Raw genomic sequence first — 13,869 nt, 5'->3', positions numbered from 1 at the left:
GGCATTGGGAAATGCAAGTCAATTCAATGAAAACTGATAATTTGAACTTTAAATTCAGTTACAAAAATATTCAATTAAAATTTGATTGTTGAATTATTAATGGTCTTGAAGGTGCTATGTAACAACTAGTGATATAACACCATCCTTCATGCGATATAAGCACATTTGAAAAATTCCAACAACTTTCTTTCACACTCATGACTTGAAACATACATCAAACAATAGTTTTTTTATGTAATGTAGCTAACAAGAGAAAAATACTCATGAAAATATTTCTTCAGTTGATGACTTGAAGTAATTTTTTAATCTATTTTCCAGCTTACAGAAAGGAGAGGGCTTATATCCCAAGCTTGGAGAAGGTACATTTTGATTTTCTTGTGGAAATATTGGTCTTTTTTCATGTATTTGTCAAATATTTTTAATTTATTTTATTTTACCAGTTATTTCAACATTTATTGCTACAATACTAACATGACATTTTGATATTTATTTTATCGTATATATTTTCCACTTTTTTATTTGCTTAATTTTACTCTATTTTGTCATATTAATTTTCATAATTTCATAAGACATTTAATTTATTTGCAGTGATGACTTTAGTTAGAGACCACGAGGATTCTTGGCCATTCTTAAGTCCAGTGGATGAATCATATGCCCCAAAATATTATAGTAAAATTAAGGTATTTTTTTTAGTTCTCAATTCTTGTTATAATGTACTTTGCTGTTGAATCATATGCACTTGTGTGCAGGATTTGTTGCTCTTTCATCGTTCTAAAATGTTTGGGAATTTGAGGCATAAAATTCATATTTTTTCCTTTGCTGCATGAAGCAGTCAGAAATCCCTGCATGAAATTTGAATATGTACAAATTTATAAGTAATTTCAATCCATTAATGATTAATAATGGTTATTTAGTGAATCAAGTTAGGTCCAATAGATATGATGTAGTTTAATGATCCATATGAAGTTCAACAATTTTACTTACATCAGTTTCATGAATCTAAATATGGGTCATGGGTAAACGTTCAAAAAGAGCTATAAACGCTTTGAAGAGAACTTAAGTTTCACCTGCTCATGCACAAATGTTTATGTGAATCAATATTAAAAATGATATTTTAAATTTTACATAAAAAATTTAAAATCATTATACAATGCAAACTTCTGACACTTAAAATAGTTTAATAAAACCTATTTGTCATCTCAAGCTAAAGATTATGACTGGATGATTATTTAAAAAAAAAAAATGTTGACTTCTTAAGTCTTTCAGCATGAGAGAGTGAAGCAGGGCTGTTGCTATGAGAAGGAGGGCTTGGGTTACTCAATGTAATGATAGGTTGCAATATCCATAAAATAATGATCATACTATTGACATTTATTGGAAAAAATGCTGGTATTTCTACCTTTCAAATACATTGAGCATATACAACATTTTGGTTTTTCTTATTTTTATAATGATATATTTATTTTTTACTACAGAATCCCATTGATATTTCAACTATAGAGCGCAAAGTCAGGATGAAGGTATATCAAAACATTCGTGATGTAGAACTGGACTTTGAAAGGATGGTCAGAAACTGCAAAATATATAATGGAAAAAACCACTGTAAGAGTACAATTTGGATTTTTCTCTAATTTTCTAGAAAGTTCTGTGTTTTTTTTTGCTGCATAATATCACTTTAATTTGAGTTGTAGACAATTCCTTGCAGTTAAAAATCATTTTTAATGAGTATATTGTCTTTGTGTAAAAAAATAACGGGATAGTAAACAAAATAGAGCTGAAAATGAATAAAACTCAACTTTGATGAACCAAATTGTGTTCTTATTGAAAATTAAAAAAAAGGAAAATGAAAAGTAATTTTTAGTTGTTATAATTTATTTTTTTTAGTTAAACAGATATTTGATTTTTTTAATGTTAATTTTTCACAAGCATATTTTGAATTTGGAGCAAAAAAATTGCTTTTGTGAAAAGTAGTCATTGTAAACTAATTTTTTAACAAAACATTATGTCTCTGTGACTCGATTATCAGAGCACCCTTAAGACAATGTTGATAAACCTGAAATCTGCATAATTGTAATTCTTGAATACAACTTCAGACTTTAGGGTGCCAATGCTGGGGGGGGGGGGGGGTTTATCATCAAAATATCATTCGCTTACACTTTGAAAATGTACAGAACCTCCCTGGTCATGAGCGTGAAATCGGGCATTAGCATTGAGCACTCTTGGTGCTTCAGGGGGCACCATGATGCTGGGATGCTTGCAAGTAACTGGTTGAAGATGGCTGATCTAAATGATTAAAATCTGAATCTAAAATGATTGAATCTGATTAAGTTTGCTATCAAAACAATATCTGCTGGAAAAATATTTTTTCTTTAACCATTTACATCATAGAATGAAAGTATTTATTGAAAATTTCCTGAAATTGATAGTTTTTGCCAACCTTGCATATAAATATGTTGAGATAATCAAGTGAGAATCAATGAGTTGTATGAATAACTTTAAAAAAAAGAAAAAATAGCTGCCCTATTTCATTGTTTTTGTGCAGATTTCCACATTCACAAGTCAGCAACTATTTGATTTTGTGAAATTAGTGGAGCTTTTGATGAATATTGATAGAATTATAAATTGATATTGTTTGTATGTATAAATTTTTTTTTGTTAGGTTATTCTGGAATGGCTGAAAACATTTCTACTGCTTTTTACAAGGCTGTGTTGAAGGTTTTTGTTAATCCAAGATCCAGCAATGGAGATATTAATGAGGCAGCAAACAGCACAGAGGTTTTTGTGCCTGAAAAACAAATAAGCTCTCTTTCAGTCAGTAAGCGGTCGAAGAAGTCTATCATAAAGAAAAAGAGTCGCATGGCCAATATACGAGAGGGACTTAATATGTTGGCTGAAGCCTCTGAGCGAGCTGTGAAGGTAATAAAAAAACAATTGTCATTCTTGTGTTACTGTTTCTGAGTTATATCAATTTATTTTAATTAAGGATTTATAGTTTCTCCCCGATTTTTCTTTTATTTGAAAGAAACCTAAGCTTTATAGCAATCTCTTATTAAATCTTTGTTTACCTCTGTGAAGCAAGCATCATGTCTGCCAATGCTAGAGATTGATGACAAGAAATTTTTTTTTCCTGCTTGATCCTGAGACTTTATGGCATTCAAGATTCTTCATTTGAGATTCATCCCTATACTTTTTAATGTTAAAATATTTCATTTATGATGAGTTTATGAGTTACCACTTCAATTATAGTTTTAATTTTGATGCAAACTTTAAATCTTTTGAAAACAATGCAATTCCTGGCCAGTGCTGTCTTAACGCATGGGCCCACCCGTGTACCTCAAGAGAAAGGGGCCTCAGAAAAACCAGAAGTAGTTGAATTTTTTGGGAATTTGCCGGGTAAGGCCTCGGAAAAATCACTTGGCCCGGGGGCCCATGATGCGCTTAAGACGGCCCTGTTCCTGGCCTTTGAATCCACATAGTTTTTTAGAATTTACAACATGTCACTGGAAAAGTTTTTCCTGCATATTTTCCATCATAAACGCCATAAATTGTAGGGTGGTTGTATAATTACAAAAATAAGCATTGAGTCAGCTATGACAATTTTAAAGTGGACACTTAAATGATGATTTGAAAAGTCAATTAAGGACATTGTAACCTGTGAAATTTTGTACTTGAGTTTGATTATAATCCTCAAAATGAGCTTGCAAATTAAAGATATGACATAGTTAAAATGACTAAATATGTTGAACTTGTGGATGGAGATAAGACACATGCATGAAACATTCAAATCTAATTCATCAGAGCTCACTATCGAACATATTTTGGTGACACATTGAAAGCACTTCCAGAATTTTAATTGAAAATTAATTATTTTAATGAGACTTGAACTGTTACATTCATGAGGGATATAAGTAATAAGCGTTTTTTGCAAAATCACATGGAAATACTTTGACAATTTTTAAAATACAAAGAATGCTGTTTGTCAGCTGAATCTCTGTTGTTTTATTCATTAAATTTGGATGGTCATACCAGGCTTAAAGAGTCCACATTCTTCTGATTGAAGATAGTCAGGTGTAAAAATTATTAAATTCATCTTATAGTATAAATTTGCAAGATTTTTCTAAATGAGTTAAAATTATTTATCCAGAAAAAATTATTTTCAAATTAAAATTCCAAATTTATTTGTGTCCATAAAGTTAAATAGTTTTGCTGTTGGAAAGAGTTAAGTTTCATTTTTTAAAACTATCTTGATGTAATCCCCTGTTTCTATCTTATGTTAAATATGATTTACTAAATACAATTTTTTGTTTTGCATGATTATTTTGCATAACTGATTAATAATCTAAAGCAAGTGATACCTATTTATACTGAAAATATTCTACATAATACTCTTTCAATCTCTTAAAACAATTATGATATATTTTTATCTTCTTATAGAGCACCAGTGAAAGTGGAAGTGATTATCTATCTGATGATTCAGCTAACTTAAATACAAAGGATTTTCCTGATTTGAAGATTTCGTCCATACAGAATCATCCACCATCATTGATTGCCAAATATGTATCGAACAATTCTACTTGTGACAATAGGAATGCAACTTTGCTAGAATCTAGCTGTGAATCACATTCAGGAATAATATCAGATAATAGATCTTTGTCCCTTGATTCCCCATTGGATCTTGATCTTGGAAGGGTGGTTGAAATCGTCAGCTGTTCACCGGATAGCTCCTATAGAGGGAAAGACCCGGAAATGCCAGATTTGTCCATAGCAGCAACTGATGATAGCCATATTAATGGTATTGCTTGTGATGGTGCTGCTATCATGAACTCTTGGCCCACAGATGCGAGTATTAAGAACTTGTCACCGGATTCACGCAACCAACCACTTATTCCTAGATCAGCTTCACGAGATTCTTCTTCATCTGGAGATAAATTATCAAATTCAGATACTGATCAGTCCTCTAATTTTGTTGACTTGGAACGTACCTATCGCATTGTGAACACTTGTACAGAAATAATTAAAAATGATGAATTGCAGAATTTCTCATCAATACTATGTCGTTTGATTAAAGAAACACAGGAATGTCGCCCAAAAGATGCAAATAACTGTGATTTGAATGTTCCAAATGACATACTTAGATCTTCTCCAAATAATTCGGTTCCAAGCATTGGATCCATGAGCAAAAGCCCATTACATTCCGAAACATTTTATTCACCATCCAGTGAAAATGGTACGCAATCTTCCAAATCTGACATAGGCTCATCTTTTCTTGGGACACATCCCCTGAGGAATATCACTACAGTGGATGCTTCTGCTCTTGGTTTGTCTTCCAGTATTGAATGTGGACCATGTGATAAATCAGCATCAAAATGCAATAATGAGCTAAGTCCGAGGTATGAAAACTTTCAATCTTTCCAGCCTGTTACTGTAAACAGCGAAAGCTATGAGAATGTAGTATCAAATAATGGAAGAGTATCAAATGACAGTGCAAAAGTTGGGTCTGATAATGCACCATCATCTCACTTTTCCCATCTTTCTGAAGCACTCAGAGATTTAAATTATGTTGAAGATTACTCAGGAGAGCTAAACATGCATTCAAAAGAAGCATCGGTTAATACAGAGGGATGCAATGGAAGCTTGCAAAATGAGGATGACCCATCTCTTGCTGTGGGTGAAGAAGAGAGATGTGCAGAACAAGGAGAACCAAATATGCCAAAGGAATCGTCAGAAACCCCTAAAAAAAGCATATCAGAGTCTCCTGCAGATCATAGTGCCGAACAGCACACCACATCCAATTATTTTCCCCAAAATTTAAGTCCAGGCTTCTTGCCACCATTGCCAGTGTCTTCATTGTATTCTAGCTCTAATCCTCAGCATCTGGCATCAACTGCTTCTATGCCTATTTACTCTAGCAGCCAAAGTTTACCTGAAAGTTTTCCTTTACCCATAAGTACAGCTCCTTTAAGTGTCATCCCACCTTTGCCTCTACAGAATTTTAGAGCATCATTCAATTCATATAGCCCAGAGAATCAAATGTTTGAAACAGGGTGCATCACCTCTCCAGTTCCATTAAAACAGGTGAGTATTTTTCCTCTTGCAATGAAAACAAAATCTAAAACATTAACCTACACATTAAAAATTAGTAGTTAAAGACTATCTTGAGTGATTTTTAAAATTTTTTTTGTTATGAACTTGAAATGTTCTGCAACTTTTGATATCACATTACTAGTTTATTTGTTCAATATATCTGGTTCTTAATACCTATAATAAAATGTAGGTGTGAAGATTCTATGAGATTCAAGATAACTCTCATCAATGATGTGAGGTCTATTGAGAGTTAATTTTCAACGATAAGATTCCTACGATATGCGTTTCGGGGAATTTTGGTTATTGGGGGCACTGAAGCTAGTTACAATCAGTTAGTTGAGGGAAATGTTCATTCAAAATAATCTTCCATATAATTTCGTTTGAAAATTCCATTTAAGTATTAAAAAGTAAATATTTAAGTTTTAAAATTTCATGTAGTAAATCATTTGAATTTTGAACATTTATGTCGAATTTCATCAATTCAGTACCTACCATGTGATTCAAGGCACAAAGAACATATTCATGACAAAACTTGCAGCTATATATGTGTGCATCTAAAAAATGCAGTCTGTCCTCCTTTTTTTTTTTAAATTTATTGAGTTTGACTCCAATATTGTATAACAATGATTTTTTTTAAAAAATGAATCAGTATAATCGAAGTCTTGCGAACAGTTTTATTTTCCGGGGTCTCTTGCAAAGATGTCTCTTGATATCTTTTAATGAAAATTGATATATGTTTGTATACAAGGTGAAGAAACTTGACTGTAAATATCTAATTGTAGTTAATTTTTTAAGTGCTTTAATTGTTTAAATTATTAAGTGCTTAATTTTCTTCTAATTTTTTAAAGTTCTACCTGTAAGATCAAGTTTGCTTTTTAGAGCTCAGCTTTTTAACATTTCATATGCATTCCTGCTTTTATTTAGATCCACTGAAACATATGCCAAAAATTATTTGGAGTCTTCCAACTAGCTTTTTAACTTTTTTTTAATGTGAATAAAAACTGATAGTTGACATAATTATTATCTATGTTACTACCAAAGCCTGAAATTGGTTGATTCGTGATGGGGCTGGCCAAATTCGTTAAATATTGACCCGGCCATTTGGCTGCGTGGCAGGTGATCCCTGGCCAAAGTCTGGTAGCAAAAGACATGATTCGGGATCATTGCCAAGTTGACGTATCTTTTCTTGATAATTATGTTCACATTAGTTATGGCAACCCATCAAACTGCAGTCACGATGCGGTAATCATTTTTCCCTCTCCAAAATTTGGCAGAAAAACTGTATGTTTATATGATTATTTTAACAGTTTTTCTCTCAAATTTCACTTCACTTGTCACATGGAGCTAATCAATGACATCTAAAGACAGCTGCCATATATAAACATATCATATGTTGGCGATTAAAAAAAAATGGATTTGGCTCCTACTGGGCCGTCTTACATCATAGCACATTGAGCTTTGGCCAGGGATGACCGGCCACTTTGTGAAATGGCTAGTAAAGTCTGAATCATTTCTACAATTTGGACTTTGGCCAAAACGTGACAAATTTGTGAATTGGTCGCACTTCGAGCTTTGGCAGTAACATATATACAGGGTGCATAGGTAACAGTGCATATGATATTTTCTGGCGAACTCTTAATCCTAGAGGTATACTTCCAATTAGGAAAAGTATCTAAATAACATGTACTTAGATATGCATTTATATTGCAAGGGGGGGGGGTGTATAGGTATTAAAATAAAAATGTTAACTTTTTATTTTTACATGGACACCCTGTGATCAAGAACCAAATTACAAAGTTGTTGCCATGTCTCTCCTGATGCCAACAAAAAGAATTTCACGTTTCTAAGTGCAATATTTACCGAAATACCAGAATTTGAAAAATGGAGCAAAGTTGGGAAAAAAACAGTGTTAAATTTGGGTAAACCATTTTACCTGCATTTAATGATGTTTTTTCTCAACTTTACTCCGTTTTTTAAATTCAAATATCTCAGTGAATATTGCACTTAGAAACATGAATTTTTTTTGTTGTGGCATCAGGAGAGAACATCTGGTTGATATATAAAGTAATCACTATTAATTATAGATATGTCTGGTTGTTTTTTAAACATTGATGAGCTTTATATTTGGTTTGTGAACGTTTTTCATTGGGAAAAACTTTTTTTTTATTTTTTGTCACTCTTTTTTAGGGTTTTACTGCAAAACAGACAACCAGTTCAAAACACAGTGCCAGTAAGCAGTCAAAGAAAAAGAAGAAAGACTCTGCTCTTGAGACACAGAAGGATAAACCTGTTTATCTGCCGCATATTTCTCCATCACCATCAAACACTTCACCATTTTCAAATTCTACTCCTCTTCATAGTTCAAACATGTCAATTTCCCCCAATGAAAGCCTACAAAAACCAGTGCAGTTTGTTTCATCACCATCTAGCACTCAAGGAATGAATACCATTGACATGGTACCTCAAGAGTCTTCTGTTTTTTCTTCTGCTTTCAAAGACAATCAGTTCAGTTTACCTGCATTTGGAAGCAAAGAGGTTGGTGCTTCAACCTTATTTGCTCCTTATACTCTCGGTAACAACAGTGATAGCGCTCCGAGAATGACTGGCCAAGAAATGAGTCCATTTTGGAATCAGAATGTTGGCTCATTCTACAACATTCCTCTCTCATCTCTGATGTCTCAGGCTTTGCCAATGATGAATAATAGTGCAATAACGAGTTTTGCTGCAGGAAATTGCCTTCCTATCATGAGCAATGCTCTTCCAGCTTCCCTCATGAAACAAACTGAGCAGGGTTTGAAAGAAGTTTCTGAACTTTCGAGCTCAACGAATGCTAATGGGTTGTCAAATTTTTCCGTTCCAAGCACATTTGGAACATTCCCTATTGCCTTCACCAAGTTAACTGATAGCCGAAATACCATCCAGCATCCACTGCCCGTTAACGATTCGCTACCTGTACAGAATGTAATAGAAAATGGAGAACGACAATTTGACCAGCCTTTTAAAATAGCTGAAGATATGCCACCTCGTTTTGTGATAGGACCAAGATTGCAAGCAGGTATCAGGGTAAGTGCAGTCTATGAATTTGGAGATATTGTAGATTCTAGAAGACCTTGTTTGTACATGCATGAGATATTCTGTTAATTTTAGCAAAAATCCTGCATTTCATGTCTTTAAAATTAGTAATTGTTTTTTTCAATTTTAAGGTTTCTGGTCAACAGATGCAACCTCCAAGATTTTTCAATATTCCTCCTCCACCTCCTGTTATGATTTCAACGCAATCACAGCTGCATGCTTTATCCCAAGTTCCTTTTCTTCCAACAACTGTGAACTCTATTCCCTTTCCGGTGGATTCTAATGGAACATTGTCAAATGCAGCATCTGCTGTTCATTTGCCAATGGCTGGGAGGACATTGCCAGTGTATACAAGTGAGTTTGCTTACAATTTTTTTGTTTGCTTCGAGATGTGACTTTGATTTGGTTAAAATGATAATGCTTCATTTGCTAGTTGTTGACAAGATAGAAACATTTGTTGCGGAGAAGGAATTGTTTTCTATAATTAACTGAGGATTTTTTGATAATCACTTATAACCTATGATGCCAAAACTTTTTGCAAGACCCATCTTTTCATGCTATTATCAACTTAGTCCAGTTTCTCTGAAGTGCTCGAGTGGTGCTGTGGTAAGATGCTCGTTTTGCACCATGAAGGTTTCTGTCAGATTCGCAGGTTTGATCATGGGGAAAGAACATAGATAGCAAGTTCTTTTCCAGTGAACTTGGGGTGACCACGACAGATGGCAAAATGGACCTAACTCTATTGTAATTAAATTGCTGAGTTGGGATTTGACTAGACTTGGTGTGTGGTAGGAATGATCTGTGAAATTGTATATTTTTTGATGGCAAGAGCAGAATAATCTGCTTGTGCGCACATAGAAACCTGTTTCTTTATTGATGTTAGTAGATCCAGGTTAGATAGCGAATAAAGAGAGAAGATGCAAAAGGTTTAATTTATAATTTTATCAGATGAACATCTTCTATAATCATCTTTTATAAGCTAATTTAACCCCCATTAACCTGCGTAGCAGAAATTGCTAAACCCCCTATAAAATGTGTTTTTTATTTTTTTATGAATTGAGCCTTCAAATTTTCAGCAGGTGTGAAGTAAAAGGGGTAGAAAAATTTTTGCAAAAAAAAAAAAAAAAGAAAATGAAAAAAAAGGCACCAGATGATACATGAACAAATAAAACTTCACAGTACAAAAAAATAAATGAAAAATAAAACGTTCCATAATTTCAAAGAAAAATTTGCTATATACAATAGAAATTTCACAGTATTATAAGAAATAAATAGATGTATATAAATTTTTGAAATGTGGTATAGAAAAAAAAATTTGAGTGAAAATTTTCTTTGTAGAAAGGTAATTTTTGATGTAATAAAAATGTTAGCATCCCTGTACAAATTTTGTTGTATAAAAGTGTAGTTGAACTTCTCTAAGGGGTTGCTGTTGGGACTGTAAAAAATATTTGCTGAAGTAATTTATTTACTTATCTGGTCATGCAAAATACCGAAGGCATCCTTTGCTTAATATGGTTTCACTTCTTACAATTTTGATATAACATGATTTTTGAAAAGTTAATTTTAGAAATTGCAACCCATAAAATTTGGCCTTTAGTTTGATCTAAGTTCTGAAAATGGATTTGCAAATTAGAGGTATGACATAATTAGAATGACAAAATTTGTTGAGTTTGTTGATACATGGATTGTTTGTTGATTATGGAAGAAACACTGAAATCCATCTCACTGGTTTTCACTAATGAACATCTTTTGATAACACATTGACTATTATTGTTATATTTGCGAGGGATATTCAGAATTCTATAGCTTTGTTCTAATATTTTATAAAGAGACAAAGAATGCTGCTTGTCAGCTGAAGCTCAACTGCTTTCATTAAGAAAGTTGTCAGCCTATCATATCAGACTTCAGGGGAAAAAACATTGAAATTTACTAGAATCAAGTATGAAGTACACTGAAGATAGAAGTAAAAACTATTAATATTTAATTTGTTCATTTAACCTAAATTGATGAAATTTATTTATACTTTTGAATACTTAATTCATTCAACTGTCTGAAGGAAATCCCTATCGTGCCATATGGCATGGAACTTCTTTTTTAGTATATTGCATAAGATTTAATTTAGATCCAATGGTTCTCCGATGTGTTGAGAAAGGAGGTGAGTCAGTGCATGATGTCATTTCACACTGTGCTGCCTAGTAAGCTGGTGTACAAGTCATTGATCATTGCTTGTAACGATGAAAATGAAAAGCTGGGCATCTCTAACTTGCCACAATTAAGAGATGCTCTCAGTTCTCTCTCTCACAGAAAAAAAATTACTGGAGTCACGTATGATTCTACAACATTATTGTTGCCCGATGTATTGGAAATAAATACTGCCTTGTACATTTTAAAATGTTAGAACCACCTATTAGTGTCACACAAAAATGAACATTGAAAAACAAAAAATGCACTTGGAGACCCAGGAATGGGCCTTTTTTTATCCGGAATCGTGGTGGAGTGCCCTTTTTCTCTGACAATCAGGGCTTGGCAGTTCACACCTCGGCGATTTGTATATCAGAGGCGAGTTTCATCCAGTTCAAACCAATGTTGTTGGTATATTTGGTGTCGGTTCTTCGCCAGTGTTGGCAAGTTTGACGATCGCAGTCACTCTGTCACATTTGGTATTTTTTTCGGGGGGGGGGGGGGGGGTGTGTTGGATTTTTTGGAAGAATAGGCAGATGCTAAAAATAGCTTTGCTTTTTGTAGGCAAAGACCGTCAAACACTTAGGGGGAGATATTTTTGTTTTTGCAGGAAAGATTGATCCCACTTTGAAGGGGAAGAGCGAAAATTAAAGTTTCATGCCATATGGAATGATAATCCATCTTACTTACATTAGATTTAATTCACTTTACACAACTTTGTGTTAAGTGACTATTTTGTAGAACCAATTATTAGCATAAAGCAAAGGACACGGTGTAGTGAAATTTATTCATTTAATTTGTTTACTCTGTGCTTTGTTACAAACTTATACATGCATAAATAAATAAGTATATTTTACACTACAAACCTGCTATTTGCACATTTTGTATGAACATGGCAAGAAAAACCAGTATAAAAATTCAATATCCACTTAACCTCTTTGACATTAATTAGATGCTCTTAAATAGCTCTTAACTTTATTTTTTATCGCCATTACTTTCTGCAATGCGGAGGTATGTCTTTCTTAAAAGACGAGGCCAGAGATTTTGAAATGTGGGCTCCTCACTTGAACACATCTTCCATCCTGGCAACCTGTGAGATCTACAAGCCTGTTTTTTCCCCCACAAAAGCTATGGCACAAGTGTATAGTGTAGTGATTTCCACTGTGCCATTTTTAATGCAGATCACTGATATTTATAAAACTGTAGAAAGGGATAAGGACTAAGTGTTATTTACATTATGTTTGAAAAATTTGGACTGAAAATGTTTCTTTCAGTTAAGCTGTTTTAACTAATCGGTTTTTCCTGTTGGAATCTGTTCAAAATTAAATTTTTTTTTTTTTTCATTTAACCTGTTTATTTTCATATTTGGTAACCACGTTTGATCACAATATTAAAATTATAATGTCAGCGTTAATGCATATGGTAAATTTGTTTAATTGTATCTTTTTGTTTGTTGAAAAAAGAAAAATCTTTTACAAAATTCACACGTTTTATTTTCTTATATCATTTTTTTATAGTTCTCTCAAATGGGGCCAGCAAACCAGTTCAAGAGTAATGTCTACTGAGCTCATCGCCCAACTCAGCTAGAAGCCAAAATAACATTAAAAAAAAGTTCCTGTTTTCTCTTGTATTTTATGTGAATATGTTTCTTTTTTGTTTGTGTTGAAGTCAATGTATGCATGTAGTGTGTTATCATTAATGGTTTTTGCATCCTGCCAAATGAGCTCAGGGATTTGAAAACTTGTTTTTTTTCCAGTGCAAAGCAGTTTTTGTGCATATCATTTTTTTTCTGTGTAAATCTGCATTATTGTTGTTTCCAATTGAGTTATTTACGAGCTCAAGAATCAATGAAATATATTTGAGAAAAGAATATCTCATTTCACTTCAATCTCTTGAGTAAGTCAGTCCTTGTGAGATGATAGAACATTATCATACATGAATATAATATCTTCAATTTCCTTGAATGATGATCATTTATATGGACTTGTAATATATTTCAGAGGATTTAATCTCTTTTGATGTGCTCAGTTTCATTTTTGATTTTAGGGCTCTCTTTATTGTTTTCACGGTCATCGGAAAATGTTTTTGTTCACTGAATATGTTGGTCTTTTTTTTGATTGTAGCAGTTTTACGATCAAATTTGTGCTGCAATTTTTAGTTGTTTCAAGTTATAACATTATTCCCCAGTCATAAACGTTGCATTTTCTTTCAGTGATATATGTCTCAGGTATGTATGAAATATGTGTTATAAATGTATCAAAAGTTTAAAGTTTAATAAATTATTTTTATTAAGTTTAAATTGTGCCTGTTGATAGCTTTTTGCTCTTGCATTTTGATGATGATTGGCAACAACCAACAATTCCGTATATGGGAATCATAATTTTGTGACTAACTAAACTGATTGACATGGTCATCTCTTATTTGAAAATATTTCTCAATCTTAAAAGAAATGGGATTACGAAATCCCTTTTTACTCTTAGAAATTTTGAATATCTCTCGGCACCCTTGCCTTATCTCAAGATTCTTCTGTGA

The 13,869-nt window shown here is 32.9% G+C and overlaps 1 protein-coding gene across 3 annotated transcripts in view; it reads left to right on the top strand.

Moving 5' to 3' along the window:
• LOC149083393 (uncharacterized) overlaps window positions 1-13,633 on the top strand; it is a 64,421-nt gene extending 50,788 nt beyond the window's left edge. For 2 of the 3 annotated variants that reach the window (XM_089236666.1, XM_089236667.1), the window contains 8 exons: window positions 319-359; window positions 589-680; window positions 1,476-1,602; window positions 2,660-2,916; window positions 4,435-6,075; window positions 8,272-9,147; window positions 9,288-9,510; window positions 12,855-13,633. In XM_089236666.1, coding sequence (XP_089092792.1) covers window positions 319-359; window positions 589-680; window positions 1,476-1,602; window positions 2,660-2,916; window positions 4,435-6,075; window positions 8,272-9,147; window positions 9,288-9,510; window positions 12,855-12,892 — 3,295 coding nt within the window. In that variant the 3' untranslated portion in view covers window positions 12,893-13,633. The remainder of the gene's footprint in view (window positions 1-318; window positions 360-588; window positions 681-1,475; window positions 1,603-2,659; window positions 2,917-4,434; window positions 6,076-8,271; window positions 9,148-9,287; window positions 9,511-12,854) is intronic. The other variant, XM_089236665.1, reaches the window with a different exon arrangement.
• The last annotated feature ends 236 nt before the right edge of the window (window positions 13,634-13,869 follow it).

Source organism: Pholcus phalangioides, unplaced genomic scaffold (genome assembly GCF_987345545.1).
Source record: "Pholcus phalangioides strain wild (caught in Gottingen) unplaced genomic scaffold, Ppha-v1.0 ptg000009l_1, whole genome shotgun sequence".
Classification (NCBI taxonomy): domain Eukaryota; kingdom Metazoa; phylum Arthropoda; class Arachnida; order Araneae; family Pholcidae; genus Pholcus; species Pholcus phalangioides.
Note: the sequence above shows the minus strand (reverse complement) of the source record. Positions and strands in the feature narration are given on the sequence as shown.